Consider the following 22,991-nt stretch of genomic DNA (forward strand, 5'->3'; position numbering starts at 1 on the left):
TTTTAGGAAGAATAACTGATTTATTATTAGAACATGCAATATGAAATTAAAGAAAAACTGGTGTTTCTATGGGCTGCGACCCATTTTCCTTTGAATGTATGCAGTCTGATCCTAGAGTGAAAGAAACCGGCAGTCAAAGAACCGTAACCTACACTCTGGAAGGCACGACTAGAAGGCCCCAGGATGCACCTGTCTCTGTCCCTCCAGTATTGGGGTTATAGACACTGCATTTAGTTTTTATATGGGTTCTTTGGAGCAAACTTGGGCTAGAAGCACTTTACTTCTAGGCTAAGATCTCCCTATCCCCTACAAAAGATTTCTTTAAAAATGAGGTTACATGAATAAATGTGCTTAAAGCAAGTAAGGGGGGATTATAGTCTCGTGGTAGGACACTTGGCAATCATATGCAAGGCCCTAAGATCTGATCCCCAGAAATAGCCCCTACTTTGGTTTACTATTAAGACATGAGTAAGTGCATATACTTATGGGTTTTTTGTTTGTTTTTTAGGTAAAAGTTTCTCTATGTAACAGCCCTCCCTGGCTGTCTAGGAACTTGCCCTGTAGACCAGGCTGGCCTCAAACTCACAGAGATCTACCTGCCTCTGCCTTGCAAGTACTGGGATTACAGATGTGCGCCACTATCGCCTGGTTAATTATATGTTTACCTATATGAAATATTAGTATTTCAAAGCAAAGCAACCCTTAGTTAAGAGTCCAAAGTTGATTTTACTTACACAGTCGAAGCCAATCTCCATTGAAAGCATTTAGCCTAAATGATAAGATACCCACAAACATGCGATCAAAATACCTCATTCTGTATCTTGGGAAACCTGGGAAGATCATTTTATTTTCCTTACCCGTGACTTGAAGAGCTGATCGTAAACTTCTAGTAGTCTAGGCAGAGGCACTCCAATGTCATTCATGGTCTGTATAACAAAACCAACATCCCAGTTCAGAGTACAAACTTGCTGCTCCAGAAACTGCACAATAAAATCTGGAAAAGACAATTCAGAAAATCGGATGAGTGCTTTGCCGGCATGTACGAATGTACACCATGTGCATGTCTGGTGTCAGTGGAGGCCAGAAGAGGGCATCCCACCTGGAACTGCAGTTACAGACATTTGTGAGTCCCCATGTGGGTGCTCTCACTGCTAAGCTAGTATCCAGCCCCAGAAATATGGAACTGTAACTCTTGATTCAGCAAACTGCCTGTTTTACTATTAAGTGAGTAGTTTCTAGTGGCTCTCGGAAAAGGAATTTCAAACACATCTGGGGGCCAGGAGGCAGGTCATTTGGGAACATGGTTGCCTTTAAGGCATCAAAACCAAGTTTGACACCATGTGAAAAAGCCAGATGTGGAGCTACAAGCCTGTAACCTCAGCATTGGGGAGACAGAGACAGGTGGATTCCTGGGGCTTGCTGACCAACTGGCTTAGCTTACTAGGACTCTCCAGGCTACCCTATCTCTAAACAAACAAACAAACAAACAAACAAGCTAAGTAATACTTAGGAAAGTTTCCTGACCTCCATATTGATGTTTATGAATGTGCATAAGCACCCACTCTCTCTCTCTAAACAAAAAATAATAAACACATTTAGGGGCATGTTCTTTGTATGTAGAAGGCCTTAGGTGTAATCCCCAGGACTAAAACCCCCCAAAAAACAAATAACCTCAAACAAACAAATGAAAGTAAGATATATACATGCAAATTGGAGACAGAAAGTAAATTTATAGTGGCCCAGGGCTGAAGGCAAGGAAAGACCAGAAAGTGATTAACTACTGAGTACAGGGTTCCTTTGGGGGATGATGACAATCTCCTAACATTAGATTGGGTCAGGTTATGCATACGAAAGTTTGTGCTAACACCATTAAACTGTACACTATTAAAGATATTAGGAGAAAACTGTAAAATCTGAAAGAATGTAGAGAATAATTATACTACTGAAGAGGACTTGATAATTGCAACATCTCTATTTTAAAAACACTCAACAGCCTGTCAGAAAGGACTACTACACCCCAACTTTACAATATTAACATAATGAGTTTTCAATACTCTACCCTTCATGTACTTAGGTTTTTTTCAGGCAGGGTTCACATACAGCCCAGGATGGCCTCAAACTCTCTACACAGCTGAGGACAATCTTAAATGCTTGATCCTCCTGTCCCATCTTCCTGATTGCTGGGATTACAGGCAAGTGCCAAAACACCTGGCCCAATACCTATTTTAAAAGATCTAATTATGGTTTCATTCTTTTTGGTTTTTCGAGACAGAGTTTCTCTGTGTAGCTTTGGTGCCTGTCCTGTATCTCACTCTGTAGACCAGGCTGGCCTTGAACTCGCAGAGATCCACCTGGCTCTGCCTCCGGAGTGCTGGGATTAAAGGTGTGCGCCGCACAGCGGGTCTCATTCTTAATAGTCATTACTGTCTTATTATAAATAAGCTTTAACCAAATCTATAATGATGATATTTGAAATTTGAAAACAACCAATATAAACATCATGAATAAGAGGTATCACTAAGGTCAGGCAGTTGGTGGCTCACGCCTTTAGTCCCAGCATTTGGGAGGTAGAGGCAGGTGGATCTCTGTGAGTTAGAGGCCAACCTCGTCTACAAAGCGAGTTCTAGGACAGGCTCCAAAATCTACACAGAGAAACCCTGTCTCTCGAAAAACAAAACAACAACAACAAACAGCACTTGAACTTGTGGTTACTGTGGAATTTATATTTATTTATTTTATTTATTTATTTATTTGTTTTCGAGGCAGGAACTCTATGCAGCTGTCCTGGAACTATGTAGACCAGGATGGTCTTGAACTCACAAAGATACGTCTGCCTATGCCTCCCAAGTGCTAGGATTAAAGGTATATGCCACCAGGCCAGTCTGGAATTTACTATTTAAAGACTTAGAGCAAATACTAAGATTTCTTCTTTTTTCTTTTAAAGTCAGGGTCTCACTATGTAACCCTTGCTAGATGGGAACATGCTGTGTAGACCAGGCGGCCTTAAGCTATCACGAGCGCTGCCCACCTCTGCCTCCCGAATGGAGGACGGTCTCAAGTCTTGTGGAGCTTGTTAAACCACTGACCTGTGCTGCTCTAAACCCCACAGCACGGGGCTAAAATAATTAAAAATCTAGACTAAAGCCAAAAGACCGTCAAATGGTCCCAAACTTAACTGTTTTTACATACTTATCAAAAATCCAAATCCCACATAAACCAACTTATTTATTAATTTTATCTGCATGTATATTATGCATGAGTTTATGTGTACTGTATTTGTTTAGAAATCCATGGAGGCCAGAAGAGGGCTTTATTCCCTTGGAACTGGAATTATAGCTCTTTGTGAACTGCTATGTGGGTCCTGGCATCAAACCCAGGTCCTCGGAAAGAGCAGAAGATGCTCCCAAGCTGCCAGTTTCATGATTTTCCTATCACTGAAGTGGCATGGACGCAGTGCAGTTTTAAGTATCTCTGACAACAAAGAGGTCTTAGTATTTCAGATAGTCTGTAAGTCTGAATGTTCATTTCAAAAACAGTAAAAGAGTTAGGGATGGTATACAGTTCAGTGTACAAGGCCCTGGGCTAAACCCCAAGAGGCTAAGACAGACTAAATAGGCGATTTAATGTGTGATTATGAATATTTTCCTATTTCTCAATTTTTAAAAATAACGTGATAAGTATTTAGTATCCTACTTCATAGCTATTGTTTTCATAACAAAAAGAAAACTATGAGTTAGCAATTGGCTCATAACAATGACTACTCAGCATATTTGGTCAAGAAACAAGTTCAGATAATTAAAATTTTAGTTTATCTGTTCTTTAAAAAAAAGAAAAGCCAGGCATGCTAACACATGCCTGTGATCCCAGAACCCAAGAAGGTGAGGTGGAAGGATCCCATGTTGAAAGCTGGTCTGGACTATGTAGTCAGAACCTATTTAAAAAACCCAAGTGCTGGTCCCTATACTTGAGGGTCACACACCTGCTTAGCATGCACAAGAACACCAGTTCAAACCCAAGCACCACACACAGAAAAAAGGAAGGGGGAGGAGTGAGGAAGGAGAGGAGAAACCAAGGAAGGGTGAGAAGATGAGAGAGAGTCTGGGTTTCAGCCAAACGCTAACCCCCCAACCCCTGTACTGTAATAGAGAGCAGCAGAATCTCAATAACCAATATATAAAACTCTCAGCCATTTTAATCTCTTATTTGACACTACCAATGGTTTTCCCAACAGTATAATCACTTAGACGATATCGCTTATCAGTCAGCATAATTACAAACTGGATGTAGAAACTTGGAAAGCTGTTCAGAGAAAATTTCACAGTCAACTATCAAGTTCTGTTATTCTCCAGGGATTCTTTCTGGAGAGTCGGAGTTGAAACTGCTGAACTAAACAGTAAATAGACAAATGGCAAAGAGAAACTACAGTCTGCTCTAAAGGCCAATGAGGTTTTCTGTTGGTAAAACTAACAGTAGGACAGCAAGGTTACCGCTTACCCAGGGGAAAGAAACGAGGTGTGCCAGCATAAATTTTGCCAAGGAGGACAAGCTTGAGGCTGAGAGCGTGCATTCGATCTGATGAGCTCAATGTTACACTATCGTTCAATTCTGGAAGAGACATGTCAACAGAAATCATGATTGTCTTTAATGTGAAATGTTTACATTAGCTACTTAATAGCTTCAAGATTCAAAACACATCAGGACCAATATTGGCATTTATGTAATTAGCAGATTCTGTGCTTCTGTGAGGATCTGATATATTTCTCATTATAGTACTAGTTACAAGATTTTGAGGGAAGTGTTTTAGATAATTATGAGGTGGTATATATCAAATAAACTATATATACTTTCATTGAGCATGCTCCCAAATATTCACCAGGGTCACACTCAGTACATCACCTTTTAACTGTATACATATGTCCTCTACGTCCTTTCTATCAGGCATATATAACACATTTCCATAAACCCTAGATGCATACATACATACATACAAACATACATATATATAATGGCATATATGTATCTTCCCATTCACTAAAAACCACATGGTAATGTACCTATAACTGAACACTTACCTTTCTCTATGATATCTTGCCAAAGTGTATGTACCAATATGGGATCTGAATAACCAGCGCAATGAATGATTGCAAGTTTACACTCTGCAAGTTTGAATGGGTCAGCAAATTCCCCATAAAGCTGTGGGAAGAAACCCCAAAATTAAACATTCAACTATAGGCAGTGTTCAGAGATTAATAGTGAAGTATGTCTTCCAATTACAAATAATCAAATATTTTATCTAAAGTATATGAATATGATACAAGTTGAGTAGCCATTATACAAGATTCTTAGGAACAAATATTTAAAAATATGTACATATACACATGAGATACACTGGGGATGGGACCCAAGTTTAAATGTGAAATTCACATGTTGCATATTTCATACAAAATTTTTAATAACATTGAGAACTTTTTTACTTACTTTTCCATGAAGCAAATGATACAACAATAACAAACGGATTTCTAAAATCAAGGTGACTATTACAGGAATTTCACTGTTTTTTTATTACCTTAGTAATATCCATCAGCTCAGAATCCAGCTGAGAAATTGCATCCTGCACTGAGGAATGATGAGAGTACTGCCTTTGTAGTGTCTCTTGTATCTGAAGTTGGATCCTAGCGACCTAGTTTCAACAGAAAATACGATGTATTAAAATCTTTATAATATCCAACAGGTACTTGAAGAAATGACTCCTTGTCTAAAAGTTTAGTTTGCTAAAGTGAAGATAGTATACTAATACAGACTTAACTGAAAGAGACTGTCCTCTCAATGTAACTGATGCCACAGGAAATGAGCTGTGACAAGTCACCTCACTGCCCAATGTAACTGCCTTTAGTAACCCAATGATCACAGGCCGAAAAATGTTTAGACTGGACCTCCTGCTGCTAATGCCGTAAGACTTAAGTTCACTCCAGAAATGAAAAATGTGGTGATATTTTGTTTGTGCTCTAACAAATAAAGCTTGCCTGGATATTCCAGTGCAGAGGTAGCCACTAGAGGTCAGGTAGTGGTGGCATACGCTTTTAATACCGGCCCTTGGGAGGAGGAAACAGAAAGTGATATGGCTGGGTTAAGAGAGGAAGTGGACACAGGAGCTCGGCCCCTTTCGGTCTGAGGACTGGGCAGAGGTAAGAAGTCTCTCTAGTGGCTGCTCCTTTACTTCTCTGATCTTTCAGCATTTACTCTGATATCTGACTCCGTTTTTTATTAAGACCAATTAGAATTTACGCTACAGAGAAAGGGAGTCAAAATGTCATGGACAATCAGATTTTTTTAATCTTAAAGCAGTTCAGTCTATTCCTTACATTTACTTATTAGATCACCCCAGAATAAATGATGAATGCCACGCAATCCCCATTGCTGCTGGACAGTTGGGAACATGAAACAAAACAAAAACTACTGATATATTAAGGAAAACTCTCCCGAATTATGCCTCTATGTTTCATAAGATTTATATCCAAACATGACAATAAATAAACATATTGACAGAAACATTTAGAATTAATGACTTCAACAGAACTCCAATTCATGGGGGAAGAGGATACAGTGGTATAACCATGGCTACCACTCTACATAACATACACTGAAGTATTTAGTACTTACTTCCATTTTTTCTTCTAATTCATGAAGGAATTCACCATCTGCAGCTATTGATGAAATGGCAGTGGAACTTTTAGCACTAAGAATGGCTCGAGCAATGTATTCTAGTCTCTGTTGAAGCGAAATTTCTGTGCTGGGAGGAAAATCCTTAATTTTAGCTGTATCATTTCTTCAGATTTGAAGGTTCAAATATATCAAGTAAGACATACTATTTGAAAACCAGAACACAATTGGCTATTTGAAATGAAAAAAAAAATTGTGTTTTGTTTTTTTAAATAGATCTAATTTTTTTTTTTTTTTAAATTTTTTTAAGACAGGTTCTCACTATCCAGACCCTGACTGGCCTGAAACCCGCATCAGTCACCAGGCCTCCACCTCCAAAGTGCTGGAATTGTAGGTGTGCAACGACATGTTTGGCCAATTACTTTAGCTTTCTAATGAGAAGTTCATAACTGTAGACAACAAGTACTCATATTTATGTCAAAAATATAAAATCCTATTGTTATTGGGCTCATTGGGGTATACCACATTGGGAAGCATGTTACTGGGGAAACTGGAGTTCCCTTTTTTACATTTTTTGTTTCATTAAGAAAAGAATTTTAAAATGGAGTAGAAGGAAACCTTGAGGATATTTATTCAGTGTTTAAGAGAAAACACATCAGGGCAGGTAAGCTAAGCTGTAAACCCTGGCAGTTGCCTGGGGGAGGAAGATGAAGAAGAGAAACAGAAAAACCAATTTTATCTGTAATCAGTCACATGAGGGGGTAAGGGAGGCAGAGGCAAAGGCAGGTGGGTATCTGTGACCTGGATGCTAGCTTTATCAGAGGAGCATGATAAAGTTCAGAGCATCTGGGAAATCAAAGCTTTGCAGACAGGAAAAGAGATAGATAGGAAAGAAAAACAGTTAATCAGAAAAGTGGCTATACCAAGGAAGGGGTTTATTCAAGGATAAGTGAATTATCTCATTAAGGGAATAATTATTCCTCCCTGTCCTTAGCAAGTCTTCAGATGAATTAGCTTTCCTGTGGTCTAGAAGGACAGATGATTGACATGCCAACTGAATGAACTCTTAAGGGAGGACACTTAATAATAAGGACACTTACATAATAGTGCATAATAGTTACCCTTTTTTAAAAAAAAAATGATGTTTTTATTTCATGCACATTGGTGTTTTGCCTGCATGCATGTCTGTGTAAAAGTGTGGGACCCCCTGAAACTGGAGACACAAACAGTTGAGAGCTGCCATGTGGGTGCTGGAGGAGCAGCCAGTGCTGAGCCATCTCTCCAGATCCACAACAGTTAATCTTTGGAGCAGATCAGAATGACATGACTCCACCCAGGGCCACAGAAAAGTTGCATTCTTTTGACTAGAAAGAAAGAACTTTCCTTTAATGGGACTCAACAGAGTACTAATATCCATCTTCACTGGCCTCCAAGACTATTTAACATACCAACCCCCACCTTCACAACCATGAACAGCTGAGACCCTAAAATCATTTGAAATTTGTGGATGCATGAAACCCACTCTCAAAAACAAACAAACAAACAAACAATTCATTTACTTATTGGGAACCTCTCAAATCAACCAGTACTAAAATATCCTTTGCAGGGGGCTGGGAATATAATTCATTAGACACAGGCACAATGCTCATCCCTTGCAGTTACACATAAAAGGTCTCTGTGCATTTAGGAGCCCTGTTTGTAAAAGAGATTTTCCTTTCTCCCCTGTAACCACTACCCCCACCCCCACCCCCATTAAACTGAACATTTTTGTTTATTTGTTTTGAGACTAGATTTCTTTGTGTAACAGTCCTGGCACTCACTCTGTAGACCAGGCTGGCCTAGAACTCACAGAGATCCACCTGCCTCTGCCTCCCAAGTGCTGGGATTAAAGGCATGTGCCACAACCACTGAGCTATTAATGCCAATCCTTAACTACAAAAGCAACAAATTAACAAAGACTTCTACTGAAAGTTGCCTTTGTGTACACCAAAAATTAAGAAGGTTATTTTATATTTTGTATGTGAGGACAACTTTTAGAATTGAGTGCTTATAGAGAGCAAGGAAGTCAAGAAAGCTTTGGGCACACACACCTACATGACCAGCACCACCAACCCTCAAGCCCCCAGACAGACACACTTCCTTCTAGCCATAACTGAATTCTCACCTTTCCTTCTCAGGAGGTGGCCACTGGAGACTGAACTACCTAGGGCCGGTGCACACTAAGTATGTGCTCTACCAGTGAGCTTCCCTCACAGCCCTCCCTACTCTTTTTGGGGAAGACCTCACTACATCAGGTTAGGCTTAGGCTGCCCCCCCCACCCCACCCCCGTTCCAATGGACATAACCAACCCCTCCCCCCCTCCCCCCCAGCTCTGACCTATTCTTTACAATGAGACTCTTACATGCCATACCTGTGCATGTCAGCCAATTTGGATAGGACGCGAGCAGCACTACTGAAACTTCTGTTCTTCTCATAATACCTCCAGAGTAAATCCATATAGCGAACTCTATTTTGATCCACTTTGGCCATTCGGACTAGATGTGGCTCCAGAAATGGAGAGGCAATCTAGAAGTTGTAGTTACATGGGAAATTTTTGTGATCACCTACATGCTTTTAAAGTAGAAAACAGTGTATTTGTGTGTGTGCCTTGTTTTGTGAAAACAAGCAAAACTGAATCCAACATCAATAGGGGAAATCATTTTCTCATTACAAATGATTTTCGTTATTCAGTGTAAAATTCTTTGAATGAACTTTGAGAGCACAGTTACTGGCTTGAGCCCAAAAGGCACCCTTGGCACTATCAAACACCAGGTCTCAAGTTTATCAATCAAGGAACACTGATACTTAAAAAGAAGCCACCCAGTGACTTAAGACAGAATCTAGTTACTAATCAGAGACCCTACCCCACAGTGCTACTATTCAAATCAGCCTCTAAACATTAAAGCAAAAGTCTGTTCTGCTCCATAGAAAAAGAAATTAATTCTTAGCTTTATACTAACACCCAATGTTAAACACAGGAGGAACACTAACTTCCTACATCTCCAAGAGCTACTGTCATGCTACTTGGAAATATAAATGAACGTAAACTTATCGTACAAACACTAGTTTTACCTGTAGTAGTTTATCCGCAAGGTCAGCTTGGATTAGCCAATTATAAAGAGCAATACTGAAGAGCTCATCCTTGGACCGCTGAGCCAGTTTAAGCATCTGTTCAAACTAAAATAGACACAACAGTGAACATTAGCATGCTTAAAGGCTTTCTTGCAGGATACAACCCCACCCCAACCTCCTGGTAAGAGAACAGTTGAGTGGCAACTGTAAGAGCTACTTCCTTTCCCAGGGATTGTGCCAGCACTACCATGCAGAACTTTCCAACCCACCCACTTCCAGAATGGAAGCATGCCTGTCCCTTACGTGATGTCCTGCTTCTTCATTGCTCAGCATGTTGGGATCTGATGACAGCACCGGAGGACCAGGTTTTTTGGGTACACTAGGAGACTGAGGAGCTGCCTTACTTTGATTAACCAGTTCTTGAAGAGTGTCTGTAATGCACTTGTAACTGTTTAATCTGAAAAAGAAAAGGGTCACTTACATTATTTAGTTCAATAATGTTAAAGGAGCCCAGGATACTTAAGACCCTGTCTAAACAAACAATCAAACAAATTATGATATCTGTCTCTATATATCTAACACTCCGAGCTGAGGCAGAATTGAGTTTGAAGCTTGTTTCAAAAACCCAAAACTAGGGAATTGGAGAGATGGTTCAGTGGTTAAGAACCTGGCTATATTTTCAGAGGACTAGGGTTCAATTCCCAGCACCCACATAGCAGATCATAACCTATATAACTCTAGTTCCAGGATATCTGACATCCTCTTCTAGCCTCCACAGATAACAGGTACAAAAATGATGCATATACATGCAGGCAAAACACTCATATACAAGAAATAATGATAAAAATTTTTAACAATTACTAAACCAAACTAAAGCACCCTGTATCCTCTATGCCTCCCTCAAAAACTGCAACATACCTTTTCAAAAGATTTGAACACTATTTGGTCAAATGTAGAAGGGCAAAACTACACAAAACGATTTTTTTAATTAGCATATTTTTCTTTAAGTGTCTAAAAATTTGTGAACATTTAAGATTTTCCTTTTGAAAACAAAACAAAACAAAACCCCACTTATTTTCACCTGGAACCAGAAATCAGGGAGGAGGGGAAGCCAATTTTATTCTCAAATCAGGGATCTCAAAACAATATAATAAGGCTTTAAAAGTAAAAAAGAAAAGAAAAAAAATCTCACAACTACAGGTCAAAAACCACTTATGAGGAACAGTTGTGGTGCCACATGCCTGTAATGCTAGTATTTGGGAAGATGGAAGATGACTGAGTTTGAGGTCACACTAGTTTACGCAGAATTCCAGTCTCCCCAGGGAAATATCGTGAGACTTTCCCGAGACACAACCCAGAACTTTTCAGGCTGAGCTGGCAGCTCAGCACGAGAAAAGTGCTCGCTCTGCAAGGAGGAGGCCTGGAGTCCAAATCCTCAGGACTCAGGCAGAGAGCAGGCGTGGCTGCGTCCACGCCAGGAACTCCAGCACTGCGGAGCAAGGGCTGCTGGGACTTCCTGACGGACAGCCTAACTCCAGCTTCAGTGAGAAACACTACAAAGGAGCAACTTGGAGCCTGACAGAAAACAGGTCGCTTGGTGTCTCCCCCTGGCTTCCAAGTGTGCATGTACATATGTGCATACATCAACATGCATAAACACACAAAACACTTGTAAGTGCTTTTTCAATTTTTATAAAGCCAAATCCTTATCTCTAGAGTATGAATTATAATCCTGATTCGGGACTTGATAAAAATCAGTTCTTCCTAAGTAAGAACATAATTAAATTTTATAAGGATTGTTCTTGTAATATCCCTTCCCTATACTATCTATCAAAAGTTTATACAAAGACAGGCCTGTCTCTAAAAACCCGACAACAGCTAAGGTTCGAGAACTCACCTCTCTTGGAAAGTCTGCAGACCCACGACATCTTCTTCTGGTTCTCCATGTTTATAGAAATGGAGCCCGAGACCCTGAGGATCTTTTTTCTCGGCAGCAGTAAGAGAAAGCTCCACCACGCCCTCGTAAAAGCGCACTGATGGGAAGGAAAGGCCAGGCTTAGAGCTCGCTACTACTGCCAATGCTTTCCCTAGCAGGCGTACAACAGAAGAGAAAGCTCTGTTCCTAGTAGGCCTTTGCTAGACAGTTCTGATCAAATAAGGTCTAATAGGGCGGGAAGGCAGCTAGGAATGAATCCCTTCTGGGAAAGAAACTTTATATATAAAATTACAGAAAGAAGTTTCAGAGGAAAAAAACTTATGATTTAAATCTGTACTAGCAGTTACAGTTTTTACTTTTAGAATTAGCCAAAATATTTTAGGCAGTATAATTTGACACAGATTGAAATTCCAAAACCAAAAAAGTTACATATTAGCCAGAAACAGAGGAGCATGTGTCTAATCCCAGGCTTGGGAGGTAGAGGCAGAAGGATTGGAAACTCAAGGCTATCCTTGGCTACAGAGTATTCAAGGCCAGCCTGAGCTACATACAAGACTGTCTCAGAAATAAATTAGCACTTGCCTCACATACAGGTGCTACATTTGATCTCCAACATGACAAGAAAAACAAAAGCTAGACAATTCAAACCATCACTGGACACGGCGGCCAGGAGATCTGCGTCTGGGCAGACTGTCTGTCGCCCTGATGTATTCATACATGGCCATGTGTCCTGAGTCAAGAAAAAGATACCAAGAGCAGCTTGCGTCTCACCTTGCCGGTACTGAGCACAGACACTGGACAGGTCTACTTGGTTGCTGATTTTCTGATATTCCTTCAGTGACTCCCTTAACATTCTTTCTTTTTCACTCTTATTTTGAACTTGTCGGGACCGTTGAAGAAGCTCATTTGCCTAAAGAGATGACAAAAGCTTAAAGAGAGACAAAATCAAGCAGGCAGATGATGCTGTCGATATATGTTTTAGTCTGTCTACATTTACATGGGGTTTATTACCATTATAAAGAAAAACTCTACAAACTTACTTCTTCATTTTAGGAAGAAAAGTTTTTGACCAAAAAAATCCTAGCTAGTCTTAATTTCTCTCCCAAGTATGTTAAGCCAGATAGCTTTGTCTGAGAATGCTCTTGCCTAGTCAATACATTATTGGTCAGCAGGCTGTTCATCATGTGACACTTTTTTTTTTTCCACCTGTAGGAAAGGATCAATAAGAATTGCCTCATTAACTTTGATTCGCTCCAGATTTACTTAACGTCTTAGTGATTTCCCTTACTTTCTAAGGAAGGAAACAAATTTCTAAGTGAATAAATTTTCTTAATTTCTAAATTAAGTGATTTCTCTAAATTGTTAACCTTTGTCTTTTTTAAAATTTATGTGTATAGGTCTTTTGCTTGCATGTATGTCTGCAGCATGCATGTTCCTGATGCCCACGGATGTCAGAACAGGGTGTCAGATCCCCTGGAACTGGTATTATAGACAGTTGTGAGCTGCTGTGAGGGTGCTGGAAATTGAACCCTGGTCCTCTGGAAGAGCAGTCAGTGCTTTTAATCACTGAGCTATCTCTCCAGCTGCATAACCTTTACCTTTTAAAACATGGCCTAAAAATACTGTCAAAGATTTTTCTATATATAACACTTAAAAGAGTATACATGTATTTTTAAGAAACCATGTATTTCAACCCCCCTCTTAGTTGAGGGTTCTAAGACCAGAACATATTAAGTGAAGGCCCTTAGGTCATACATTGAAAAACCATGAGTTCTCCATTCCCATTTATCACACTATAAACTCATCTATGAAAACACTAAACAAAGCAGTGAAGCATATTACCTTAGAACAAACGGCATCATCTGTGCTATAGAGAAGCGGGCAGATGTCCTGCAGATGTAAACTAATGCCATCCACAGCAGCATTGTCTCTGATGTAGCAGCTGATAAGAGAAGCAATTAATGCACCGGTGAGCTCTTTGTCTCTGATCACCAGATCCTTAAAGGTGGTGATCTTCAGTTGCTCCTGAAATTCCTAAAAAGAGAGAAATCCTTGCATCAAAAAAAATCACAGAAATACTTTATTTCCTCACAAAGTGAAATTTTTCTGTCTTTCAGTTTTGTGTGTGTGTGTGTGTGTGTGTTTCCATTTTTGAGACAGGGTCTTACTAGGTAGCATGAGCTGGACTGGAACTTATGTAGACCTGGCTGGCCTTGAATACAGATCTGCCTGTCTCCTCCTCCCAAATGTTAGGATTACAAGCATGAGGCCCAATGCTGAGATTTCACTAATAACAAAAGGTAACTTAAATACCAGCAGACTGTAATTTAAATGAGAAAATAGGGCCGGAGTGTGCAGCTTAGCTGTAAAGTCCTGGTTTGATTCCCAGCGCTGACAAAGAAAATACACTAAACCACGGATACACAACTGCAAAAAATCTGCAATAAAATCATATAAAGTTGGAGGTAAATTAGAAAAATGTAGGTCTAATTGAACCCTCCCACTTTATATATGAGAAAAGTCTAGGCAAGGCAGAGTCAGCATTAGTACCAGGCCACTTTGCTTTTGGCAGCTGGCAAAACATCACTAGGCTACTTACAAAAATCTGGCTAGAGCTGGGTGTGGTAGCGCACGCCTTTAGTCTCAGCACTGGGAGGTAGGGGCAGGCAGATCTCTGTGAGTTGAAGGCTAGCTGGAGTGTATGATTTCCAGGACAGACAGAACTACGTAGTGAGATTCTGTCTCCAAAAAGCCAAACCAAACAAAGAAAAAAGAATCTTGTGCTTTCATTTTATTTTTCCCAAATAATGTTAGGATTCTAACATTAAATGCATGAATTTGACCTGCATTTTGGACAAATTTGCTTGCTAAGATGGAGTTCTAAAGGGTAAAGTCATTTATAGTCCACTAAATAATTTTATAGGGATATATTTTCTTTTCTTAAATTTCAACAAAAATATCTAGTAAATATTACAAGTTATGGGACAAACCCCTAATTTGCATTCCCCGAGCACATAGTTGACAAACGGACTAAAAGGAAGCTTTCAAGACAGATCACAAACGACAGAGGGTGAAAAAGCTCACATCCTTAATTTATAACTGACAAAATTCAAAAGCATCCTACCTGGCAAGGAAAAAAAAAATAGCTTTCATTAACTAAATATGAGTTTTAAATTTTAAAAAGGGGAAAACAAAAAAAAAAAAACAAACCTTAAAAATAAGGAGAGAGGGCTGGAGAGATGGCTCAGAGGTTAAGAGCACTGACTGCTCTTCCAGAGGTCCTGAGTTCAATTCCCAGCAACCACATGGTGGCTCACAACTATCTGTAATGGGATCTGGTGCCCTCTTCTGGCCTGCAGTCATATATGCTGTATACATAATAAATAAATAAATCTTAAAAAAAAAATCAGGAGAGATTTCAACAACCACCATAACCATTCTCTGGGCACCAATAGAAACCTGCGGAGGTGGGGGGGGTGGGGGTGGGGTCGTGTCACTGTTTCACTTGAAATGCTGCTTACAGCCAAGACATAAGGGGGCTGGAGAGGCAGCTCAGCAGTCAGCAGCACTGGCTGCCCTTCCAGAGGACCCAGGTTCAATTCCTTGGGCAGCAACAGACAGGCATGGGGTCCTCTTACATAAATACAGGCAGCACGCGCGCACACACACACACACACACACACACACACACACACACACACACACACAGCAACTTTTTTTCCTTTGAGATGGAGTTTCTACAAAGCCCTGGCTGTCCTGGAATTAATTCTCTATGTATACCAAGCTGACCTACAACTCACAGAGATTCTCCCGCCGCAGCCTCCGAGTGCTGGGATCAAAAGCAGGTGCCACCACATCAGGCACACATAAACTTTTTAAAATAACAAAACACAATATGAACAACAAAGAAAGTCAAGAGACTCAAGCACTCTGGGTCTCAAACACCCCGAAGGACACATCCCTCACCTTCTGAAGTTCTCCAACAATGACGGTAAACTGATGCTCACAGAGGAGTTTCCACAAAGCCAGAGCCTGGTAGGATTTTCTGACCAGCTGCTGGATCGCCTGAAGTGAAATCTTCTCACTCAGCTGAGCCTCTAATGACAAAACACAACTAGTGAAATATAAAATGACACAGGGTGAGTTGTTTTCTTATGTCAACACAACATGCATGTATATACATGAGAAATACAAACACTGCAGTGTTTGTCTCATCTTCTAAGTAAATCACATTCGAAGGCTCTCACCCAAAGGGCATGTAGACCACTTCCAACACAGTGCCACTGAAACAACAATACATTGGAAGGCCTTCTGGAAGGCACCACCAAGCTTCTCAGGACTGAGTTTCTCAAACCCTACATTAATATACCCTACTACATTATTAAATCAATTCAGTCAGTCAGGATAATTTTGCCTTATCTTTTAAATAAGTAGAATATGTTAAAAGGGACAAAATGAATAAAACATTATATATGGTATATATAATTCCATAGACTGTTATTCAATCTTCCACTGAAAATTCTAACCCATTATAACATGAATGAACGTAAAAAACAGTATGCTAGGTGAAGTAAGGCAGTAATAAAATGAAGAAAACTGCTTATACCAACTACCTAGAGTAGTCAAATGGGCAGAAAACAAAAGCAGACTGGTAGGTGCCATTAGCTGAAGATAGGGAAAACAGAGAGTTACTATGTCATGGTTACACTGAGTCCCCTACTGAAAAGGTTCAGGAGACGGACACTGGGAAGAGCTGCTCAAGGATGTGAATAACTGAATGTGCTCAACTGTACACTTGGGACTCCGGGGCTGTAAGCTGAGTATGGGAATCCCACAGGGGGAGATTCAGAGACAGGGGAGTCTGTTCCTCAGCTGTGTCCCCAACTGGTGACCCCATCTGCTTCAATGGACAGTCGCAAACCAATGGTCACCCAGATGGCCCCGATTAAACTAAAAAGGTCGCACAACAAAACACAGCCATAAAGCCGGGAAAGGAAGGGGTGTGTGTGTGAGGTTTGACAAGAGCGGAAGGGAGGTAGAAAGGATGGAGGGAGAGAGTAAGCAGAATGTATGTGCGTGTTGGAAACTGTCGGAAACCGAAATAAAAACTAAAACAGCCAACTTTATGGTAGATGTATGTCACTATGATGAAGAAGAAATTCATCAAATAGAGTGCATCATGCTTTGTGGTGGCAAAGAAGTGTAAATCTTTCAAGTATATACTTTGATATACTATGAAGTAAAGCTGAATTATGGAAATAACAATCTCCATGCTGCTCTATTTTCCCAACCACAAAGATGGCACTTTAATAATAATAAATACTAATACTAAAGTTTGTGTTTTTGGACACTCTTGCTCTGAATAAAGGAAGTCCTTTATTGTTTCCTACTCAGGTAATGCAGCTCTTTGGTGGGGTCGTGTGTATAACTGGTGTCACTGACCATAAGAAATAATTTACCATGAAACTTCCTCTGCAGCTCCTGTTGCATCTGCTGGGTGTTTCCGTTCTCAGGACGCATGAATCCTACCAGCCTCTGCTGCACTTTGGCAGTAGCACTGAAACAGAAAACACAGCGTGAGTGTGACAGCTTTACTGAGGTCTGTAAGGTGCACACGTCTCTCTCTGTCTCTCTCTGTTTGACTTCTCATCTTAGTAAGACAAGACTGCACAGCTCATGTACTAGTCCCTAAACTAACAACTGGCAATCACTAAAGCTACAGTGACTGAGGGTCAGTCTTTCCATTTAGCAAGTTTAACTGAAAATATTGCCTGCTGATATAACTTTCTCAAATGCTATCGCTGGATTAACAAGTCACCAAATATGCCAATACATCAGAGATAATCATGTTTGAAGACTGCAATGTGCCAAACATTCACTGAAAACAAACAAAAAAAACAAAAAACAACCAAAAAACCCAAACAAGATTCACAACTAATAGATAAAAATCTAGACAGTTCACAGCTGGCTTTTGAAGTATTCCATTAATAGCTTAAGATTTTTTTTTTTTTTTTTGTTGTTGTGTTTTTGTTTGTTTTTCCAAGACAGGGTTTCTCTGTGTAACAGCCCTGGCTGTACTGAAACTCGCTTTGTAGACCAGGCTGGCCTCAAACTCAGAGACCCGCCTGCCTCTGCCTCCTGAGTGCTGGGATTAAAGGTGTGCACCATCACTACCACCTGGCTTTTTTTTTTTTTATTTAAGGACAAGTTTATCAAAACCTTGGCATAATTTAGCGTCAAGTTGTCATTTTGTTTTTATGAGCATCAGAAAGTTATGAATACTCCACCAATGCTAGTCTCCTTAATTTAACTCTAGAGTTTACTCATAGGATTGTGAAACCGTATCACAAGTGCTGGTCCATGAAAAGGGAGAAGCTGTCAAATAAAGAGTGCTCGCCTGGATTTAGAACATGGCTAGAAAGAATGGATGCTGTTGAAAGTCACATGTCTGGGTGGCTAAGACAGCTTAGTAAGTAACAATGCTTGTTGCCAGGTCTAATGACCAGAGCAGGATCTCCAGAACCTACATAGTGGAGGGAGAGAACCAATTCAGGCAACTTGTACTCAGACCTCCACATAGATGCCATGGCACACACACCTCCCACCCACACAATCCCAAATAGATGTGATTAAAAAAAACCAGAGAAATAATAAAATAGAAATGGACACAGTCTTTCTTAACATTACAGAAAAGAATAATCCAGGCACAAAAAATAATATTACATATTTTCATTTAGGTAAACTTAGAGGCAGATTCACTGTGACAGAAAGTAGACTACTGGTCCCAGGGACTGGAAGAGAGGAAATGGAGAGGGACTGATAACGGGCAGATTCTTTCTGGTACAAGGAGAACGTTCCAGGATTAGATAAAAGTGATGGTATATAACCCTGTGAATACACCAGAATCTACAGAAAAGTGCCATTTCATAGATAGCTCTTAGATTGGGCGTGGTGACACAAACCTTTAAACCCCAGCACTCAGGAGACAGAGGCAGGCAGATCTCTGTGATACTGAGGCCAGCCTGGTCTATGAGGTGAGTTCCAGGATAGCCAACGCTACATAGTGAGACCCTGTCTTAAAAAAAAGTTATAACAGGCAGGAAGTGGTGGCATACTCCTTTAATCCCGGCACTTGGGAGGCAGAGAAGATCTCTGAGTTCAAGGCCAGTCTGGTCCACTGAGTGAGTTCCAAGATAGCCAGGGCTATACAAATAAACCTTGTCTCCAAAAACAAAAAACAAAAAAACAAAAAAACAAAAAAAATAATGACTGTATGGTACAGGTCTAACGGTTCAACAAAATAAATAGAAAGGAAAACTCAATAGCTAGGCCTGCACTGCAGTGGAGGAGCACTTGCTTAGCATGCCTAGCATGTGCAAGGCCCTGGGTTTCAGCTCAGCACCTCAAAGAAAGAAGAAAAGGCATCTTTCATACACAGAAAAGAAAAAAGTGGATAAATACATAAATCTGGTTCTTACTTTGGATTTCCTAGTGGTCCTCCAGAAAACTGGGAATTTCTGTCCAGAAATTCCTGCAAACCCTTCAGTTCTTGTAGCACAGACTCTAGCAGCTGGCTAGGCACACTGCTTTCGATCTGTAAGAGTGAGTTTTCAAAGGTTTAAAGACATGGAAACCGTGCATGCATAAAAGTCTAACTAGATACAGTCAGTGCTGACTGTATACAATTTTAGTGTTGAGCTATGCTATCTTTAGAAACAGTACAGTTCTTAAGTCCACTGAACAACCAGTTAGCCGTAATGAAGGTTATCTATGGTCTATCCCTCCCGTTCCTTTAAGATTAACATATAATTTATGTACAGTAAAACACCTTAATTACTTTCCACATTTCCGTGGTCATCACTCAGATCCTAGTACAGCATATTAACCCCACCCACATCCACCTGGCCTTTTCTGGCTATTAATCAATCATCTTGTCTTCAAGAGAACCTTCTTTCTGCTATCATTAATCACAAATTCAGCCAATTCTGAAGTGCATACAAATACTATGTTAGATAAAGTGTATTCTTATTATTAGAAATATGAACTCTAAGCTGGGCAGTGGTGGCGCACACCTTTAACCCCAGCGCTTGGGAGGCAGAAAGTTCAAGGCCAGCCTGGTCTACAAAGTGAGTTGCAGGGCAGCCAGAACTGTTACACAGAGAAACTGTGTCTCGAAAAACAAACAAACAAACAAACAAAAACCCCTTAAGATATTAATGAAATTAATGAGAAGAAAAAAGAAAGAAATGTGAACTCTAGAGGAGCATCACAATTTGGGTTGGTTCCATATGTCAGTGCATGTGTATAATCCTAGTACTTGGAGGTCATAGTAGAAAAATCACAAGATCAAAACCAGCTTGAAATACATAGCAAGACTCTGTCTTGAAAAACAATAACAAAAAAAAAGACAGAAAAACAGAAGAGTCAAGAAAGCAAAGAACAGTAAAGGAAAACAAAAAATACCTGATACTTTACCATTTTAAAAAGAACTGAAAACAAAAGTGATGTTCCAGATTCTCTAAAGAAATTTTCCTACCTGTTCTGTGATGACAAAGCTCTGTAAGATATTTCTTTAGGCTAGGTGTGGTGGCACACGCCTTTAATCCTAGCACCAGGGAGGCAGAGAGACACTTGGATCTCTGTGAGTTCAAGGCCAGCCTGGTCTATAAAATGAATTCTAGGACAGTCAGAGCTACATAGTGAGACCTTATCTCAAAAAAAAAAAAAAGATTTCTTTAGAGCAATTTGGGAAGTGTGTGAGTGCTGAAACTGTGAGAGCAGACGGGACACTAAGTGTTAGGCCGACTCTTTGGCCCACACAGCACCCTTCGGAGGTGGAGCAGCAGGCTGTGAAAGCCGCACTCAGAAGTGACTGGGACAAGACCCAAACTAGCGAGAGGACGGAGTACAGGGTTAGAACACAAACACCTAGATAGAACAATCAGTGCACCTCACTTCCAACATGCAGACACACGAGACACTATCTATTAACATCATCTACTGGTTACATACAAACAAGATGACATATAGCATCACTTACTGCAGTGATCTCCCTGTTGGAACTCTTGAATACTCTTTCAACAACTAAGCTAGCATCCCAAATATTTCTGGAACAAAAAGTGTTTTAATTACTATTCTGTAAATGAATGCAACATTTTATAACATGTAGTTACTTTTCTGAGGAACATAATTGTACTTACTTTAACATATACTAAGTTTCCTAGAAAATGGGGCTGGAGAGATGGCTCAGCAAGAAAAGACACTTACTTGTAGTACAAGCCCAGTGGCCTGAATGTCACCCCCAGAGCCCATGTGAAGTTGGAAGGAGAGAACTGATCACAAATGTCCTCTGACATCCACATGTATATTGTGGCATAGGCTTCTTCTCCATCATACATACACACCAATAATATATACAATTTTCAGAAAAGAAAAAAGTGGGAAAACTGGAAAACTTTCAAACATAATATCCCTATTACTCCAGAATGAGTTTATTAAATGAAAACCTACTTAAAGAAAAAACTCCGTGGTTAAGAGCACTTTCTGCTCTTGCAGAGGATCTAGATTCAGTTCCCAGCACCCACACGACAACTAACAACAATTTGTAATTCTACTTCCAGGAGATCTGATGCCCTCTTCTGGCCTCCATGGTCACCAGGCATATAGGCAGTACACACACATACATGCAGGAAAAGCATTTCTACATATAAAGTAAAAATTATAACAGGCACACTGGCGTTTATCTCAACATGTATCAATATATATCCAGGCACAGCAGCTAATTAGAAGGGATGGAAGGACTACAGATGGGGGACCATCATTCATCCTTTCCTCTACTCATTCCCTCTGCAGGATGACTTCCACACCATCTTTTGAATCAAGGTTGGCCAGATAAGGCTAGAGAAGGGCACTGTTGTAAACAGAGGCACTGAGGGGCTTTCCAAGTTTCTACCTTCTCATGCAACCCTGCCACCAGCAAGATTCTTGATTGTCCTACTGAAGGATGAGGCCATATAGAGAACAGAACTATGTACCCAGTTCACACCAGTGGATAAATGGGCCTCAAAGCACATAGCAACCCAGCCAGGATAAATAAAACTCTACTGTTGCATCTGATTGCATATGCATGAGTGAGCCATGTAAGACCAGACCTGCCCAGCTGAAATCTAGATACATACTGTTCAGTTATAGGGCTAGTTACTAATGTGCATGAAGATAATATAAGCTAAGGCTATATGCACAGAAATAAAACAATGAATACAGTTAAAGGGCTAACAATGCCAAAACATTCACCACGTAACGTCCCAAATCTGGATTTAGGAATATTTCACTATTGCAAATAGGTTAAAATGGGACAGCGGTAAGGTAGTCTACAAAATACTTACCCCATGATTCGAGAGAAGTAAATGCAAATACCATTGTGTTTTCCCGAGAACACAATCTCTGGCCCGGTCAAACCACTCATGCTCGCAGCCTGCATTGCTGGGTTTCCCACAGCGTACATTGGGGTTGACATGGTAGGAGGCTGAGTGCCTGTCAACAAATACCAAAGTCTCTGAAAAGTAATCCTAGGTTCACCCTCGGGGCTCATGAGCGCCAACTTACTACTATTGCTTTGTGAAATGGACACAGTATCAAGCAGCCTTTTAATTTACGTCTCTATTTCCAACTACCAGTGTAGCTCTCAGACCTCATCAGAGAAGTTTCTTTGTGCCATAGACGGTGGCTACCAGAAACTCCCAAGAAGTTGAAATGAAGGGAGAATAAGTCCCTGTGGAGTCTTTAGTCACAATGGGACATCTACATCATAGCCCAACACTAACCCACCACCATGATGGTCCACAGGGACCATCATGGAAGAGGGTAAAAAGACTGTAAGAACCAGAGGTCAGAGGAGCAGGGTGAGACAGTCTTCTGGACATGAGAGGACTGCGCTCCATCAGGAACTCACAGCAGGGCTGGTTACATAAGACTGAAGCAGCCAACATTCCAGCATGGAACAGGGAAGGCTCAGAGCCTCTACCTCCAGCTGAGGAGCTGTTAACAATTGATGGCTTCTGGGTTTAAGAGTTGGTGTGGTCCTTGTACGCTACAGTGGATGGCCCATGTCCATTAGTATATAGACAGCACAAACTGGACTGGGTGGGCTATTTAAAAAAAAAGGAGGACACAGGTTGAGGAGTGGGGGTTTTGGACAGTGGTTCTGGGAGGAGTTGGGGGTAAATATGCTCAAACACACTGTATGCATGTATGAAATTCTCAAATTAATAAGTTTGTTAAAAA

At 40.5% G+C, this 22,991-nt stretch overlaps 1 protein-coding gene across 1 annotated transcript in view; it reads right to left on the reverse strand.

Annotated features, from left to right (window-relative positions):
• Nup155 (nucleoporin 155) overlaps positions 1–22,991 on the reverse strand; it is a 52,969-nt gene that overhangs the window by 2,465 nt on the left and 27,513 nt on the right. Inside the window, exons 18-33 of the mRNA XM_028875603.2 lie at positions 22,094–22,241; positions 20,749–20,815; positions 19,187–19,302; positions 17,168–17,265; positions 15,675–15,805; positions 13,551–13,742; positions 12,480–12,618; positions 11,670–11,805; positions 10,076–10,229; positions 9,773–9,877; positions 9,072–9,226; positions 6,661–6,790; positions 5,567–5,680; positions 5,073–5,193; positions 4,495–4,605; positions 858–994 (exon numbers count right to left, since the gene is read on the reverse strand). Coding sequence (XP_028731436.1) covers positions 858–994; positions 4,495–4,605; positions 5,073–5,193; positions 5,567–5,680; positions 6,661–6,790; positions 9,072–9,226; positions 9,773–9,877; positions 10,076–10,229; positions 11,670–11,805; positions 12,480–12,618; positions 13,551–13,742; positions 15,675–15,805; positions 17,168–17,265; positions 19,187–19,302; positions 20,749–20,815; positions 22,094–22,241 — 2,054 coding nt within the window. The remainder of the gene's footprint in view (positions 1–857; positions 995–4,494; positions 4,606–5,072; positions 5,194–5,566; positions 5,681–6,660; positions 6,791–9,071; positions 9,227–9,772; positions 9,878–10,075; positions 10,230–11,669; positions 11,806–12,479; positions 12,619–13,550; positions 13,743–15,674; positions 15,806–17,167; positions 17,266–19,186; positions 19,303–20,748; positions 20,816–22,093; positions 22,242–22,991) is intronic.

Source organism: Peromyscus leucopus, chromosome 11 (genome assembly GCF_004664715.2).
Source record: "Peromyscus leucopus breed LL Stock chromosome 11, UCI_PerLeu_2.1, whole genome shotgun sequence".
Classification (NCBI taxonomy): domain Eukaryota; kingdom Metazoa; phylum Chordata; class Mammalia; order Rodentia; family Cricetidae; genus Peromyscus; species Peromyscus leucopus.